General features: G+C 38.7%; 1 protein-coding gene across 1 annotated transcript in view; it reads right to left on the reverse strand.

The window, feature by feature from the left end:
* Positions 1-782: 782 nt before the first annotated feature.
* Positions 783-18,494, reverse strand: part of Elp2 (elongator acetyltransferase complex subunit 2) — a 32,835-nt gene continuing 15,123 nt past the window's right edge. Inside the window, exons 12-22 of the mRNA XM_090353239.1 lie at positions 18,221-18,370; positions 16,941-17,135; positions 15,166-15,235; positions 14,570-14,665; positions 14,418-14,475; positions 12,360-12,432; positions 8,967-9,159; positions 7,110-7,231; positions 4,817-4,950; positions 4,227-4,340; positions 783-1,660 (exon numbers count right to left, since the gene is read on the reverse strand). Coding sequence (XP_090209365.1) covers positions 1,501-1,660; positions 4,227-4,340; positions 4,817-4,950; positions 7,110-7,231; positions 8,967-9,159; positions 12,360-12,432; positions 14,418-14,475; positions 14,570-14,665; positions 15,166-15,235; positions 16,941-17,135; positions 18,221-18,370 — 1,365 coding nt within the window. The 3' untranslated portion in view covers positions 783-1,500. The remainder of the gene's footprint in view (positions 1,661-4,226; positions 4,341-4,816; positions 4,951-7,109; positions 7,232-8,966; positions 9,160-12,359; positions 12,433-14,417; positions 14,476-14,569; positions 14,666-15,165; positions 15,236-16,940; positions 17,136-18,220; positions 18,371-18,494) is intronic.

Genomic DNA, 18,494 nt, shown 5'->3' on the forward strand with positions numbered 1-18,494 from the left:
CTGCCCTGACCTATGTCTAACCCTCAGCTGGCACACCCAACATTGTTTCCATTGCCCTCTCCTTCCCTCTCTGCCTCCTCCCTGGGAACACATATCCTGCATTCTCTTGGCTTCTGCTAGCACATAAATTCAGGTGAACTCATTTCTCAGCTATTAAAAATATCAGTTTAAAAGTCAGGATATTGTATTGTTCTTCCCAGTACTGGGGCTTGAAGTTGTGGGCACTGCCCTAGATAGAGCTTTCTCAAGGATAGCACTCTATCACTTAAGCCACAGCACCACTTTTGGCTTTTACTGTGTATGTGGTACCAAGGAATCAAACCCAGGGCTTTGGGTATGCTAGGCAAGCACTTTACCACCAGGCAACATTCCCGGCCCCAAGCACACTGCATTTTAAGTAAATCCCTAAAAGCAGAATCTGTCTTTACTGCATAAAGGAAAGGACAGCAAGACAAATTCTAGAATGACCGAATACACTAGGAAGAACAGATCAAGACAATCAAAACACTGGGTATGATACGTTTATTTGTAAAGAATGTTACAATAAAAATATGGACTTCCTTGACTTCCCTCTGAAGAGGACAATAGATAATTCTGAAGAGGGCCAAGAGCATGCCACAGTGGTACAGTGCTTACCTACATGCATGAAGCCCTGGGTTCAACTCCTCAGCATCACATACACAGAAAAAGTCAGAAGTGGTAGCATGAGTCGAGTGGTAGAGTGCTAGCCTTGAGAGAGCCCAAGGATAGTGTTTAGGCCCTGAGTTTAAGCCCCAGGACTGTCAAAAAAAAAAAAATTCTGAAGAGTCCTAAGGAGAATGCTATGGTCTGAATATTGTTTCAGTATGTCCCTCCAACGTGGTGCTGCTCATGTTGAGAAGTGCCTGAATAAGCGAGGCCAACTGGGAAATTATAGGCCTATAAGAAGAAATAATACTTTCTTAACAGGGGTACCTTTTCCCTGAGGTGCATTCTCATGGGATGGTACTTGTTCTGAGTATCAGCCTAACCACGTGAAGAAAGACCATTGTAATTTTATATGTCATAAGGCCATCACCAGTGCAGAGCACAGGGGCCAGGCCCGTGGACCCTTATATCTGAGTTTCCTAAACTTCCTTTCTTTATAAAGTATATCCAATCTGATTTTGTTACAGCAATATAAAAAGGACTAAACAATGGAGGCAAATGAAAAGGCCCAAAAAGAACACAAAACCCAGCAAATTTGGTCAGTAAGAAAAAAAAAATGTTCTTATTTCTAGGACACACAAAAGCAAGTCAAAGACTCTCAGAAAAATATAAGCAAGGTTCTGGATATTTGTGCATATATTACATAACAGAGAAGAATCCTTAGCTTTCATCAGATTTTAAAGAGTCTAGAATTTTGATTAGGATCACAGCTATCTCATTTAGAAGTGAAACTTAATTCAATATGAAGTACATAAAGGTGGACCATTCACATGAGCATTTTAAGACACCAGTGATTGTGTGGTTCTGAGTCCATCACAGTGCACATCTGTTAACTCTGTATATCTTCACAGTGTGATCTTCACCACAGCTTGCCAAGTGGAGCCAGTCACCACCATCTTCTTCTTCAATTGGTTTGGCTTTTCCATTGCAATTCTTCCAGCATAACTTTTTTACTGCAAGTGTATGACTTTGGCTACAATCAAGACAGAGAATTAATGTAGACCACAAATACACAGTATTTTACCAGGTGCCTACCCACATGCTAATGTAATGAGCATACCCTCACTAATGGTGGAAATATGAATGGAAGTAAAAAAAACCCAAATTAGAATGTATTGTTTTTTAATACTACCAGCAATATTTTAGCAACTTCATTTTAACTTGGAAAATATCTTACTCTATTTACTTTTTTTTTTTTTTTTTTGGTCGTGGGTCTTGAACTCTGGGCCTTGGCACTGTCCCTGAGCTCTTAAGCTCAAGGCTACGGCCCTACTCCTTGAGCCACATCACCACTTCTGCTTTTCTGGCAGTTAATTGGAGATAACAGACTTTTTGTGCCTGGGCTGGCTTTGAACTGCAGTCTTCAGATCTCAGCCTTCTGAGTAGTTAGGATTACAGGCATGAGCCACTGATGCCTGGTTCTATTTTTTTTTTTTTTTTTTTTTTTGGTGGGTCATAGAGCCTGAACTCTGGGCCTAAGTGCTATCCCTGAGCTCTTCAGCTCAAGGCTACCGCCCTATCCCTTGAGCCTCAGCCCCACTTCCCATTTTCTAGAGGTTAACTGGAGATAAGAGTCTCACGTTCTTTAGTGCCGGGCTGGCTATGAACAGTCATCCTCAGATCTTAACCTCCTAAATAATGGCTCTATTTACTTTTAAAATGATCAAACTAAATATCTTATTGGCCTCTGACACCAAAAGTAGCAAGGAATAGGTACAGAATTTCTGTTGAATATTGTTTTAGTGATTAATTTATGAAATGATTAAACCAGTGTTTCAGATAACACTACTGTATCTTTTTCTTAGAATTTCATCATCATTACTAATAAACTTTCACAAAAACACAAAATCTTCTATAAACTTAATCTGCAGAATACATGCCCAAACCAAAACAAAATAAGCTGAAAGCTCTAAGTAGGTTTTAAACACTGAAAACAACACTACAGGGCACCTTACATTTTCAGATGCTAAAAGTCCCTGTCATCAAATGTACTCTCAAGATAAAAAGGAAAATTGGGCTAGCTACTTAAAAGGATGAGATTGAAGATTGTGCTCTGAAGCCAACTAGGTAGAAAACCCCATGAGATTTTCAATGTTTGTTTATTTACTTGATACCAGTACTGGAGCTAGAAGTCAGGGCCTGGACACTGTCCTTAACTTTTTCACTCAAGGATGGTGTTCTACCACTGAAGCCACAACTCCACTTCTGGCTTTTTGGCAGTATATAAAAGGAAGAAAAAGGGAAGCAAGGAGAGCCCAGGAAGAGAAGAATTTTCAAAATGATGAGCATATGTAGTATCAATGGATTTCCCTCTTCAGCAAGAAACTAGCACAAACTGCAAAATCCAGCAACAAATAGATGGGAGCAAAACCATGAGAGCTGCAGTAATAAAAGCAATCTAATTTTAAATTAACATAACTACAAGGCACACGAACATGTTTGGCTAGTATGAAAACAGATTGAGTATTTTACCACATGAACTACCTTGAAAAAGACATGTGCTCACAAATCTCTCTCCCTTAAGCCATTCACAGATATTACAGTATTGGTACATGGAACTGTATCTTGAATTGTATTTGTTGCAATATAGATAGAACAAAAAAGTGAGGAAGCCTAAGAATATGGGAAGAGTAATATAAAATGACACTAGTAACTTACTGACAGAATAAGAAGAGTAAAAAAGTAGATTAAAGGGGGCCAGGAGTTTGGCCTAGTTGGTAGAGTGCTTGCCTAGCATGCACAAAGACTGGGATGTGACCTCTCGGTACCACACACATAGGAAAAACTGGAAGTGGTGCTGGGGCTCAAGGATAGTGCCCAGGCCCTGAGTTCAAGCCCCATGACTGGCAAAAAAAAAAAAAAAAAAAAAAAAAAAGTAGGTTAAAGATGTACTGTCCAAGCTCCTTCCTGTACTCCATGCTACTTAGGAAGATGACATGAGAAGGAAGCCCTTCTCAAGATCTTTTGAGACCCTTTCTCAAACTGCTGCATGGCGTGGGAGCATGCATCCTAGACTCATGGGGGAAAGGGACTAAATTATGGTCCCAGGCCATCCAAGGCAGCATCTACATTCCATCTCAATCGAAGTACATGAGTGCCCAGATACACAGGCCAGAAAGCACTAGCTGTGCCTGAAAGCTAGTCACAGGAGCCTTAAGGAATATACCAAGTTTGTGCCATTATAGTATCTGAGATAAACTGTTCAATTACAGATATAGTTAGCAAAGCACAATGTATATTTTTTTCCAAATATCATACCAGTTCATGTGAAGTTTTAAAAATCTGTTATATTCAAATTCTACAACACATGATAAAACTACCTTTATGTTGAGTGTGTTAGCAATCAAGCAAGTTGGTAAGCCAACTTGAAAAATCAAGTCCTACATTATAACAAATACCAATTTCAAGAAGTAACAGCGGTAAGTATCATATATACAGATCTGTGATATTCTGGATGAAAACAGGGCATTAAATATTCTATTCAACACCTCTACTTTATCTAATCTAATCTGATAGAAGCAAAAATAGGAAGCAAATACCTTTGACTTGTTTCCACACACTGGTTCCAGTCATTTATTTCTGGTACTTGATCAGTCTTTCTCCAAGTATATAAGCAAATCTTACCACATTCTAATCCAACTGCAACCACATATCTGTTTTTAAGGGAAGGAAATTCAGTGATTAATAATAGAGCATGAATTACTGTTTTCTCCACCACATGTCTAAAGTAGTTCTTTACAATGTCACAACTGACCCCAACTTAAAGACATCAGCCCAGGATACACAGCGGTGTTCCATGGTGTCCTCAAAAGCTAGAAAGAGAACACACACTTTCCTCTATCTTTGGCTGAAAAACCCAAGTCAGTGTTTTCTCGGCTGGTTAGCAGGACCCCCGTTCTATCACAGCTTTCTAAGGAAAAAGCACTATGATTCTATAGGTGGTGCAATAAGAACCTACAGTCATACCAATATGTATTTCAGAAATTTGAATCCCTAAGTATGACCAACTTAACAATTATTATAAGAAACCTAAATATTGAAAAATAATAGCAACTCAGAAGCAAAGTGAGCACATGAACTGAAATGATATTGAAAACGAAGCAGTCCTCTTCAAAGAAATATGACTGACCTTTGGGAAGAGTTAAATGCTGGGCAGACACTGACGGCAGTCACGGACCCACCCACGTCCAGGACAGAGGAGCAGGGACCAATGCTGTTTTCAATGCAGTCATCATTAGAGTCACACTCACCCCAGACAACCACCTGACAGACAGATCACTTTGTAAGATTTTCTTCTTGCAACATTTCTATATGAGTTCTGAGAACATGGTAAAAAAAATACCTGCTCGGAAAATTTTAAATCTGTGGCTCATACACTTGGGTATGCTGCTTCAAAAGCTCAGAGCATTTCAGGCATAACTATGGTATTTACCACAATATAGCAGATACCAATCAATCTCTTAAGACCTCAACTACAGACCCAGTGAAATTCTAGCCGTCATGAGTTCATGGAGGGCACACACACCACCCTAAGAGGTTACTCAAAATGTAGAGATGAATTAAATCTCTAGTTCCTGCCCTACATCATTCATCAGGACATTACCTAGATATTCCTCACAGACCTGAGGCTTCTCTGGAACCTCAGGCCTCATAGGTGTGTGACTGTTAACAAAGGAAAGGAGAGGGAAGTGAACAGACAACATGGACCAAAGAAAGATTCTGAGCAGAAGCCTTGGACCAAGCCACCAAAAGCACATATACTTAGGAGAAAGTGCAGCAAATACCTCTTGGTCTATTTCAGCCTTGCTGGATACTTGAGAGCTACAACTGGGCCACCTTCTGCTGGGCTGACTATGGAGAGCAGAAGCGGTGCTGCTTCTTCAGCATGGACCCACCAGCAAGAAATAGGCAAGTGAACAGAAATGATGGCCTGTGAGAAAGATGCCCGAGAGACTGGCACTAAATTGTTTAACATGGGACTGGGAGATTGGCCTAGTGATAGAGTCCTTGCCTCATATGCACGAAGACCTGGGTTCGATTCCTCTGTACCATGTATATAGAAAAAAAGCCAGAAGTAGTGCTGTGGCTCAAGTGGAAGTATTCTAGCCTTGAGAAAAACCCAAGGACAGTGCTCAGGTCCTGAGCCAAAGCCCAAGACTGGCAAAAAAAATAAATAAATACAAATTTTAAAAAATAAAGTGTTTAACATGACTGACACCAAGGCCTCTAACAGGCCTTGTTGTAGTAATTTGTATCATGTGTATGACAAGAAATGCTTCCTCAAAACCTCATCTGTAGGGATTACAGAAAAAAAGAGAGGATATTTTCAAGAGAATGAAAACAGAAAACATATATTAGGTTAGACATTTCCTAGAGAACAAGAGCAAAGCCATGTTCAAAAACATAACTACTGCTGGAGACCAGTGGCTTATGCATGTAATCGTAGCTATACAGGAAGCTGAGATCTGAGGATCAATGTTTGATGCCAACCTGTGCAGGAAAGTCTGCGAGACTCTTATCTCCAATTACTCCCAGGAAGCTAGAAGTAGCACTGTAGCTCTTAGTGGTAGAGCATTAGCCTTGAGCATAAAAACTCAGGGACAGTGTCCAGGACCTGAGTTTAAGCCTTATGACCAATAAAAGTTAAAAAAAAAAAAAAAAAAAAAAAAAAAACCAAACTAGCTAGTTTTCTGTTTAAGCTTAGTGGTGGCTCATGCCTGTAATCCTAGCTACTCAGGAGGCTGCAATCTGAGGATCTCAGTTCAAAGCCAGCCAGGGCACTAAAGACCATAATATTCTTATCGCCAATTAATTAATCACTAGAAAATGGCAAGTAGGGATGAGGCTCGGGGGTAGGGTGGCAGCCTTGAGCTGAAGAGCCCAGGGAGTGCACCCAGGCCCAGAGTTCAAGCCCCATGATCCACCAAAAAAAAAAAAAGAAAAAAGGAGAGGAAGACAAAGAAGAAGAAGAAGAAGAAAGAGGAGGAGGAAAAGGAGGAGGATCAGGAGGAGGAAGATGACAAAAGTGATTTAAGTTTATGAAAATATGAATCAGAAAGCCAGAAATTGTTTTTCAGGTTGTTCTCTTCCTTGAAATGTTTCAGAAAGTTCTTTCTATATTTTTGAGATTTTTAAAGAAATATATTTGTTGACTTTAACAAGCAAATAAAGCTATATACATGTATATGGCTCATGAACTAATTTTTAAAGGTTATATCAGAAGGCAGGTACTAGTGGTTCACTAGTATAATCCTAGCTACTTATGAGGCTGAGATCAGTTTGAGGCCACCATAGACAGAAAAATCCATGAGAGTATTATATTTAATAATGTATCCAGCAAATAGTATTGGATGTTTTTATTCAATCATACATGTATAAATGTTAGTTTACATTTGAAAAATATGTTCAGTTTTAAAGAGTACCTTTTTGTCTCGACTCCCAGTGAAGAAATATTTACTATCAGGACTCCAATCACAGGACCAAATAATTCTACTGTGCACAGAAGTGATTTTGTTGGTGAAGGCAAAGAGACTGAAAATTGGATCTGAAAAACACATGTACACAGTACATAAAAAAGAGAAAACTTTTTATCTGTTAGATAGCCCTGCTTAAGTGCCAAATACATTGTACAACTGAGTAATTGATTTCCATATGCTCACTTTTGCAACTGACCCCTCCCTAAAAGGCTGTATATACGCAGCTGTTCTCCTAGTAGGGGATATCTATATCAACCAGCCACTCTTTAGTGACTGACAATAAACAGTTTATAGATGGCCAAGAAAGAATTTAATCATGCTTCTTGAACAAACCTGAAACAAAAGAAAGGAAGGGAGGGCAAAAATAAGAGGAGGGAAGACAGGTGGAGAGGGAAGGAGGATCTTAAGAAAAATTCTCCTTGTAAGATTTAAATGTAAGGTAAATTCTAGCCTTTATATGGGCTAAACTTATAACATGTAACTGCTTACGAGGAAAAAAGGGAGTAGATTCATTATTCTAAAATCTATAAAGACATAAAAAATCAGTAAATGTTACTTTTACTTAGCACTTTAACTTTTAAAAAGATATTGCATGCTAGGAAATCACTAGTGATGCAAAAGAAAATGCAGATGCTCCTCAGCTTACAACTGAGTCCTGTACTGACAAATCAACTGAAAAGTGAAAGTATTGCCTAGTTGAAAACACATTTAATATACCAACCTAACAAACATCAACGCTTAGTAAGCCCTAACCCAGCACAGTTGTAGAGAGCTGGTTCTGTATTCTGTGATCATGCAGCTGCTGGGAGCTGCATTTTGCTGCCATTGTTCATCAGTGAATTCATGTGGCTAGCACAGGAAAAGATAAAATTCAAAACTTTTAAGAATGCTTCTACCAGATGCATGTCACTATTTGTGACCAATTCCTAAGTCATACCATCTGAATTCAGGGAACATCTGAAGTCTACACTAACACATACTTTTGAGCATGTTTTCTTAATTCCTAGGAATTCCTTATTCTAAAAGGAATAAAAATACACACTGATCAAATATAATACAAATCATATCAGTGCAAAATAAAAATATAGGCTTAAGTGAAACAAGTACATTTTAAATATTCACAGGAACCTGAAGAAACTAGGGGAATAGTATGCAAATGTAACAAATACAAAGTTTTTTTTTTTCTTTTTTAGAAGACAAAGCTTAATTTCTTTCTTTTTTTTTAAACATACACCCAGCTCTGAGCAGGTTGCACGGGAGGTATAACAACTTTCCTGGGGCCACATTATCCAGGCACATGCCTACCAGCCCTTCCTAATATAACAGAAAAGCCTGTGGATGGTCTCTATAAGTGTCCTGACTCAAAATTCTTACATTTGCAAACCAGTTTAGACAGAGGCAGGAACAGCTCGATTACAAGTTTTCTTAGTAATATCTTATTTCACTCCTAGAAAATCCTAGTTTAGAATCCATTATCCATTTGTTTCACTACCTACATTCTATATTATTTACAGTATTTAATTTCCTACATGCAGATGTCTGAACATATATTGAGATGGCTGAACACATGCCATCCTGAATACATAACCACAGGCAGTAAACCAAATCACCTGCCATTATTTAAAGCTTACTAGGAAGCCTAAGACTCCCTCAGTTATCCAGGAACTTGGAAAGGTTACGTCACAGCATGGGCTCTGCCTTCACCTTGTTACTTGTCTATTTCTCTTCATCACACAGCTGCTTACTGTGCATACATGGACATAACCCCTTCACTAGTAACCGTCCAGTCAAAAGCTGTTTTACCGAATTCTGGTGAGATAGTGTCCTGCCTTTTCCACAATGACCAGGTTCGATCTCTGGAAACAGCCAGTAAGAATTTGTCATTAGGTGAGAAGGCCATCTGGGTGACTGTCAGACTGTGGAAAACTAAGTTCTGCACCTGTTTCCAAGATGTAGTATTCCAAAGAATGATAGCTGCATGCTCTTTCTTAGCTGCCTGTGGGACACACATGAAACAGAAAGCTATTTAACCAAAACCAAAACATTTTAAAATACATTGTTCCAGTATGCCCTATATGTACATTTTACATAGCTGTTAAAAAAAAAAAGTGGGGCCCGGAGTTTGGCCTACTAGTAGAGTGCACGCTGATTCCTCAGTACCAATACACAGATAAAGCTGGAAGCAGTGCTGTGGCTCAAGCAGCAAGGAGCTAGCCTTGAGCAAAAAGTGTCTAAGGACAGTGACCCAGGTCCTGAGTTCAAGCCTCAAAACTGGCAAAAAAGAAAAAATAAATATTCTTATCTCCAATAAACTAAGCTATTCAAAAAAACTGCTAGAAGTGAAACTGTGGCTGAAGTGGTATAACAAAAGCAAAAGCAGCTAAGGGACAACACTCAGACTTTGAGTTCAAGTCCTCGACTGAAACACACACGATTAGAATCATATTAAAATGAATAACAAATTTTTAAAAATCTACAGCTAGCTGAGCTGCATTACAAAGAAGAAAAGAAAACCTTCAAGAGAAAGGAAACTGGTGAAAAAGTATTCCCACCATGTGATGGGATTATTTCCATACAAACATACACTGCATAGTACACTTGTATGGAAATATATAGGTAGGGAAATAACACAATGGAACCTGCGTACCATATAGGTATGCTAATTCAAATAAACATATTTACTAACCAAACAGGAGAACCAAAGTGAAATCAAAATAAAAAATAATGAATCTAAAAGAAGTAAAATAGAACAGATAGAGCTGAGAAAACAAATAAGATGCATTATATCCAGCTTTCACACTAATGTAAATGAAATAACAAACACTCTTACTAAAATAAAAGACTGACATAACAAGTGAAAAAGCAAGACTCAATTGTATATTATCTCTAAACAAATGAATAGCTTAAAAATAAAATGACAGAAGGGCCGGGAGTTTGGCCTAGTGGTTAAAGTGCTTGCCTAGCATGCATGAAGACCCGGGTTCGATTCCTCGGTACCACATACATAGAAAAAAGCCATAAGTGGTGCTGAGGCTCAAGTGGTAGAGCTCTAGCCTTGAGAAAGTCCAAGGACAGTGCTCAGGCCCTGAGATCAAGCCCAGGACTGGCCAAAAAAAAAAATAAAATAAAAATAAAAATGACAGAAAAAGACAGGAAGTTTCAAAATTCAACTTTCAATAAAACTGAAAGCATTAAAATTTGAAATAATATTAACAACCTGATACAATTATACAATACTCCATCCAATACATTCCAACTGAATGTAGTTTCAAAGAGTGAAAATGTGATCTCTGACTACAATAAAACTAAACCAGAAGTCAATCAAAGAAAAGTACTTAGGGGGGCCGGGAGTTTGGCCTAGTGGTTAAAGTGCTTGCCTAGCATGCATGAAGACCCAGGTTCGATTCTTTGGCACCACATACATAGAAAAAAAAGCTGGAAGTGGTGCTGAGGCTCAAGTGGTAGAGCTCTAGCCTTGAGAAAGTCCAAGGACAGTGCTCAGGCCCTGAGCTCAAGCCCAGGACTGGCAAAAAAAAAAAAAAAAAAAAAAAAAGATTCAAAAAAAAAAAAGAAAAGTACTTAGAAAACACTTAATATACAGAAGCTAAATGATATACTTTGAAATATCCTACTAGTCAAAGATGAATCAAGCTGGGCACTGGTGGCTAACACCTGTAATTCTAGCTACTTAGAGGGCTGAGATCTGAGAATCTCATTTCAAAGCTAGCCCCGGGGAAATAAATTCTGTGAGATTTATCTACAATTAACACCAGAAAACCACAAGTGAGCTATGGCTCAAAAAAAAAAAAAAAAAAAGCTCAGGGACAGTGCTCAGGTTCTGAGTTGAAGCCCCATACCCAACAAATTTTTTTCTAAAGGACATGATAAATCAAGTAAGTAAAAAACTACTTTTAATTGGATGAAATTTTAAAAGCACACTTAAATTTATGGACATTGTTATTCTGAAAAAAAAAAACTAGGTCCCAAAGTATGAGCCTCTGCCATATAGAGCCATGAGGCTGGAGAAAATGGCAGATGGATCCAAAGTGTACTTTCCAGGGCCTCACAGACACAGGCATGATTGTGGGCAGCAAGATGAGTTGATTCCCAACACAATGGTCAAAAAATGTAGCTTATAAAACAGTCAGGACATGAGTGATTACATCTCAGCTGAAATATTCCTCATTTATCTTAAACTACTATCAAGAATGTTGAGCACATTCCTGGCTCCCATGGTATCAGGATCTGGTTCATAAAGCTCCTCATATACTCAAATGGTTTTGGTTTTCTTTTATAGTTTTCTGGAAAAAAATAGATGGAAGTTACTCAGGGGCAATACAATAATTATGACACAAAATGGCTGTGGTCTGGTCAAGCTGTGTCTCTATAAGCCTGAAAACAATATTCAAAAGGAAATAACCAAAGAAGAGATGCAATCTAAATAAGTAGAAAGAAACAAAGACAAGTAAACATCAATGAAAAAGAAAAAAGAAAAACAACAGCAAAGAAAATCAGTGAAGGGCTGGGAATCTGGCCTAGTGGTAGAGTGCTTGCCTAGCATGCACAAAGACCCAGGTTCGATTCCTCAATGCCACATACATAGAAAAAAGACAGAAGTGGTGCTGTGGCTCAAGTGGTAGAGTCCAAGCCTTGAGAAAACCCAAGGACAGTGCTCAGGCCCTGAGTTCAAGCACAGGACTGGCAAAAAAAAAAAAATCAGTGAAGTAAAAAAACTGGTTGAGAATAAAAAATTATCAATTTACTAGTTCAATTTCCAGAATGTTCCCTTGAAATATAGGGCATAAAGGAAGATAAAAGTAGAAATCGTCAGCAACAAAAATATAAACGTAACATAAGCACAGTTTCTATGCTTATTATCCTCTTAATCTAGGACTACAGGAATGAGCTACCATAACTGGCTATACACATGTATTTTACTACATACAGGATTTGACACCCCAAGCCCCATATTGTTCAAGGTTACAGTATTTAAGGAAAAAAAATCTGTAGCTAAAATCAGATTTATAATGCAACTTCAAGCTTTGAAAATACACAGCATAAGAGAAGCTGAGAAAGTTAAGGTTAAGGAAAAGCAGCCACCAGTGGTCATTCATATAGCATTCCATGTGAATCTCTATCCACCTTCAGGAGCCTCGTGACCCAAATAACTTGTGAAGAAAAGGTAAAACTCCTTACCTTACAAGCTGAGGCAAGTAGAGTCTTTGAATTGTTACAAGTAACACAAAATATTTCATAACCATGTCCATATCTAAAGAGAAAAATGCATGATCCCTGTATTAGTACATAGGCCAATGCTTATTCTGCAAAACATTAAAAAGTGGAATGAGTAACATAAATTTCTGTGTGAACCCACAATTTGTTTTAAGAGGCAGTATATTTTTGTCTAAGTCAATATTTGGAGTTAAAAACAGGAAGACAGACAAAAATGCCAGCTTTCTAAAAGTAATACAAGTCGTTCAAACAATCAGTTTAAGCTTCAAGTTTCATCTTCTACCTCAGTTGATAGTATAACAAATTACAACGTAGCCAGGTACCAATGGCTCATACTTGTAATCCTAGCTACTCAGGAGGCTGAGATGTGAGGATTGCCTTTCAAAGCCAGGCTGGGCAGGAAAGTCCATGAGACTCTTATCCCCAATTAACCACCAGAAAAAAGAAAGAAAGAAAGAAAGAAAGAAAGAAAGAAAGAAAGAAAGAAAGAAAGAAAGAAAGAAAGAAAGAAAGAAAGAAAGGAAGGAAGGTAAGGAAGGAAGGAAGGAAGGAAGGAAGGAAGGAAGGAAGGAAGGAAGGAAGGAAGGAAGGAAGGAAGGGAAAGGGAAAGGGAAAGGGAAAGGGAAAGGGAAAGGGAAAGGGAAAGGGAAAGGGAAAGGGAAAGGGAAAGGGAAAGGGAAAGGGAAAGGGAAAGGGAAAGGGAAAAAAAGAAAACAAGTGGTAGTGTGGCTCAAAATGGGAGAGCACCAACCTGGAGTGAAAAAGTCAGGGACAGTATCCAGGTCCTGAGTTCAAGCCCCATGACCCATAAAAAATAAAAATAAAAAAATATATATATAATGAAAAGGTATAAATGGGAACCAACAAAGATTTTTTAAAAAAAGGCTGAGAGTCAATGGCTCATTCCTATAATCCTTACTACTTAAGAAGGTAAGATCTAAGGATTCTAGCTCAAAGTCAACAGGGGCAGGAAAGCCCATGAGACTATTACCTCCCATTAACTACTGAAAAGTGGAGCAGTGGCTCAAATAGTAAAATCCCAACACTGAGCAAAAAGGCTAGGGATGGCAGCCAGACTGTGAGTTCAAGCCTTAGTACTGACACCAAAGGAAAAAAAAATTTAACAGAGAAAAAAGAGGGTTAGGAAAATAACAAAGCTTAACATTTTTTTTTTGTCTTATTTTGTCTTTTCTTTTTTGGTACTGAGGATTGAACTGAGGACAATGCACTTGTTAGGCAGGGATTTTGCCACTGAGCTACCTCCCAGGTCTTTTTTTTTTGGCCAGTTATGGGGCTTGAACTCAGGGCCTGGGCACTGTCCTTAGATACTTTTTGCTCAAGGCTAGCACTCTACCACTCAAGCCACAGCTTCATTTCTAGCTTTTTCTGAGTATTAGGTACAGAGGAATCAAACCCAGGACTCCGTGCATGCTAGGCAAGCACTCTACCACTAGGCTACATTCACAGCCCACTACATCCCGGTCCCTAAAAAAAAATTTTTTTTAATGAAAATATACACAATGTTATGCCTTTCTAGTTTAGAAAGGCCAATAAACCTAATATGTATCATAAATAGCAATACAAAAATTGATGTGAGATTTGATTTGATCCTTATCCCTCTGAATAACCACTAAAAAAGATGTTTGCAAAAGAAAATGTAGATAGGAGCTCGGTGCAGTGGCTCACATTTGTAATCTTAGCTACTATCAAGGCTCAGATCTGAGGATCAAGGTTCAAAGCCAGTCTGGGCACTACAAGGTTCAAAGCCAGCCTGGGCACTGAAGAGCAGGAGATTCTTATCTCCAGTTAATCACTAGAAAACGGGAAGTGGGGCTGTGGCTTCAAGGGGTAGGGCAGTAGCCTTGAGCTGAAGAGCTCAGGGACAGCGCCCCATCCAGAGTTCAGCCCCACCACACAACAACAAATGTAGATAGGGGAAAATAACAGAGGAAATCAAGTTGTAAGAAAGATAAAAACCTCAGGTTATGATAGAAGCAAACCAGAGAACACATTGTGACTTACAGCTTTTGAACTTCAGGCCACAAAGTGTTCTGCAGAAGATGATCCTCAGTGGGAGGTTCTATATAGAACATAAGTAGCATTCATTTAGTCATCAACAAGATACTACATTCTGTATACCAATGATCCTATTAAATTGTTTAGTCACTTCTTACCAGTAAGTAGAGAAGGTTGAAAGGGCACTTGCTGATATTCAAAGCCAGTACTAGTTAACAGCTCCTCTTCATCAGAAGGCTGAGAAGCTATATCTCCTGGTTTAAAAAAACATGTCAACACCATGCGTGGAGTCACAATCTTTATGTTTCAATTACTTTCTCAATACTAAGGCCACCCATTAGAAAACAGTAACACCTCCAGTGGTTTATTTCAAAACTGTCCATGTGATTTCAAACACAAAGGTATTTCTATTGTTTTAGCTCTTTCCAAAAAGTATCTGTAAGCATTAATGAAATCTACAATGATTCCTTCCATTTTCTTTGACTTAACATTTCACAAATTTCTAAAACTACCCAATAAATGTATTCACACAGCCAAGATTCATTTTACTGTTAGCATGCTCTGCACAACATTTTGAAAGCTGTACATTTCAGTGGTTTGCAAGTGCACACTATTTGAATATCATAAAATAATGAACACGGACAGATGTATTGTGATTTTTAAAATAACTGTAGCACTAAGATACATATTACATAAGTGTGTAATGCTTTTAGTATGACTATGGGTTCAATAATTTCAGAAACCAAAGACTTACCCTGAAAAACAGCTTTATTTGATAATCCCAATGCAGGCACAGTAGCTCCTTCTGGAAGACTGCCATCTTGCTAAAGTTTAAAAAAAAAAAATTGACATGTAAGGTGTTTTTTGTTTGCTTCTTTGGTTTTGGTGGTGCTTAGGTTTGAACTTAAGGTCTCATGCTTATTTGGCTGGTGCTTTGCCACTTGAATCCCACATTTAGTCCTGCTTTTTGCTGATCATTTATATATTTATTTTTGGCCAGTGTTGGGCTTGAGCACTGTCCTTGGACTTTAAGGCTAGAGCTCTACCACTTGAGCCACCGCAGCACTTTCAGCATTTTTCTATGTATGTTGTACCGAGGAATCGAACCCAGGTCTTCGTGCATGCTAGGCAAGCATTCTATGACTAGGCCAAACTCCTGGCTTTTTAGATGGGAGTCTCATAGACTTTTCTGCCCAGGTAGCCTTCAAACTCTGATCTTCCAGACCTCAGTCTTCTTAACAGCTAAGTTTATAAGCATGAATCACTGGCACCCAGCAGACATGTAGGCTTTTAATGCTAAAAGTTAATGTTACCTCAAGCACTACAAAACAGTCATGCTAACAAATGCTGAAAAGTAGTTTTAAGACTGCCTGTTGGGGATGTCTATTCTACTTCGTGAACCTGATAGATTCAATGTAGAGCAATCACTGTCCTAAAAAAAGTCCTTAATCTTAATAGCATCCAACTCATAAAATCAGGAACCTTCTTATCCATAAATTCATCTAATCCTAACAGACTGATCTCAGAAGAAATACAGTAAACTGTAAATAAAAGGCCAGGGCCTGGAGTTTAGCCTAGTGGTAGAGTGCTTGCCTAGCATGCACAAGGACCCGGGTTCAATTCCTTGGTACCACATACATAGAAAAAAGCCAGAAGTGGTGCTGAGGCTCAAGTGGTAGAGCTCTAGCCTTGAGAAAGTCCAAGGACAGTGCTCAGGCCCTGAGTTCATGGCCCAGGACTAGCAAAATAAATAAATAAATAAATAAATGGCCAGAGTTCTGCCACCAAGAAAGCTTCATACTCACATTCTTGATGATGGTCAAGTGAACACAGAAGCTTCCTGTAAATACATTCATAGTACCTTCATTAAATGTATTTAAATAATTGAGAACTGTTAAAACTCAGTGGCAAAGACAATATTCTGTTTAGATCTTGCAATTTAAAACAATCAAATTACTACATGTAAAGCCATAAACTATCAAAAAAAAAAAAAAAAACAGGCTCATGTCCATATGCTAAGAGTTTCTTACAAATTTAAACTTTAATTCAGGAAGCTGGGTGCTGGTGTTGGTCATTCCTGTGATTCTAGCTACTCAGGAGCATAAGCATTATAGTTTGAGGCTAGCCTTGACAGAAAAGTCTAAGAGAAGGCTGGGAGTTTGGCCTAGTGGTTAAAGTGCTTGCCTAGCATGCACGAAGACCCGGGTTCGATTCCTTGGTACCACATATATAGAAAAAGCCAGAAGTGGTGCTGAGGCTCAAGTGGTAGAGTTCTAGCCTTGAGAAAGTCCAAGACAGTGCTCAGGCCCTGAGCTCAAGCCCAGGATTGGCAAAAAAAAAAGAAAGAAAGAAAAGTCTAAGAGAATCTTATCCCCAGTTAACTAACAAAACCCAGAAGTCAAGATATGGCTCAAGTGGAAGAGCACCAGCTTGAGTGGGGAAAAGGCATGAGGCCCTGAGTTTAAGCGCTAGAACAGGCACACACTCAAAAAAACTAGAGCTAAGTAAAATGTTTGGAGTAATACTTACACTTATATCACAAAGCACACGATTCAGTGAGTGCCCTGAAATAGCACAAAAATTTTCCACAAAATTCCGAGGTGCAGAAAAAACTCGAAGAACTTTTTCATCTGCTCCAGATACAAACTGAAATCGACTAATCATGGCCAAACATTTCAGGTCATAGCCATGAATCTGAGGTCTTGCAATTTCATGCCAAGTCACCTAGGAATTAAATGAGAATAAGTGAGAATGACTGTACGTTAAAAAAATTTTTTTTTCTTCACTAGACACAGGTAGCCTGTAATCCTAGCTACTAAGGATAGCAATTTGAGGACTGTCTGGCAGAAAAGTTTGCTGAACTCCATTTCCAAAATAAAGAGAAAAAAACCAGACTATACCTGTGGTCCAAGGAAGATTAGTGAGTTGAAAGGCCAGTACCACAAAAATTTTTTTTTTTTTTTTTTTTTGGCAGATGTGGGGCTTGAACTCAGTCTGGGCATTGTCCCTGAGCTCTTCAGCTCAAGGCTAATGCTCTACCACCTGAACCACCATGCCACTTCTGGTTTTCTGGTGGTTACTTGGAGGAAAGAGTCTCACAGACTTTCGTGCCTGGGCTGGCTTTGAGCTACTATCCTCAGATCTCAGCCTCCTGAATAGCTAAGATTACAGGCCATACAGTTTTTAAACAATAATAACATGAGGCAACAAATTAGCAAGAGCCTAGAAAAACACTCCAAACCATTTTTGAATTGATGATAGATGTTGTCCATACTGACAACTAAAATTTTAATTTAAATTATTAACTGAATTGCACACAGAATACATGTTGAAGTTTTTAAGAAAATACCCAATTTGGGGTCGGGAGTTTGGCCTAGTGGTAGAGTGCTTGCCTAACATGCAGAAAGACCTAGGTTCAATTCCTCGGTACCACATACATAGAAAAAAAAAGCCAGAAGTGGTGCTGTGACTCAAGTGGTAGAGCTCTACCCTTGAGAAAACCCAAGGACAGTGAGTGTTCAGGCCCTGAGCCCAAGCCCAGGACTGGCAAAAAAAAAAAAAAAAAAAACTTTTCTAGAGTGGTTGGATCATTCCATGAGATGTCTGAAATATATGAAAGTTCCAGTCATTCTGTAACTTCACCAGCTGTTGTCAGGATTTCTTCAGGCAATCTAGAGGGTATGTAACAATGTTTCATCATATTAAATGCTTTAATCTGCATTTTCCTAATGTCCCAGAATGCTGCCCACTTTTCATGTGCTCATGGAAATTATTTTATGTAGATTTAGTTAAGTAGGGAGATATTTTACCTGTGATTGGTCTTTTCTTTTCCATGGAGCAAAAAGCCGAGTTGTCTGGTCAGTGCCAACAGTAATAATGAATTCTCCTTCTGGATCCCACATTAGGTCTTGAACACCATCAAAGTGTCCTGATATGACAATCTCTGGAGTCCATTCTCTCTACAACGAAAGTGCTCATGACACATACCCCCAAAATCAAAGATCATCACCACTAGAGCACTCATGTCCTGTAAATATGAAAGGCTAAAGTTCTCTACAAAGTGAAAAGCTAATATACAAGGTG

This window comes from Megascapheus bottae, chromosome 19 (assembly GCF_031878675.1).
Source record: "Megascapheus bottae isolate mThoBot1 chromosome 19, mThoBot2.hap1, whole genome shotgun sequence".
Classification (NCBI taxonomy): domain Eukaryota; kingdom Metazoa; phylum Chordata; class Mammalia; order Rodentia; family Geomyidae; genus Megascapheus; species Megascapheus bottae.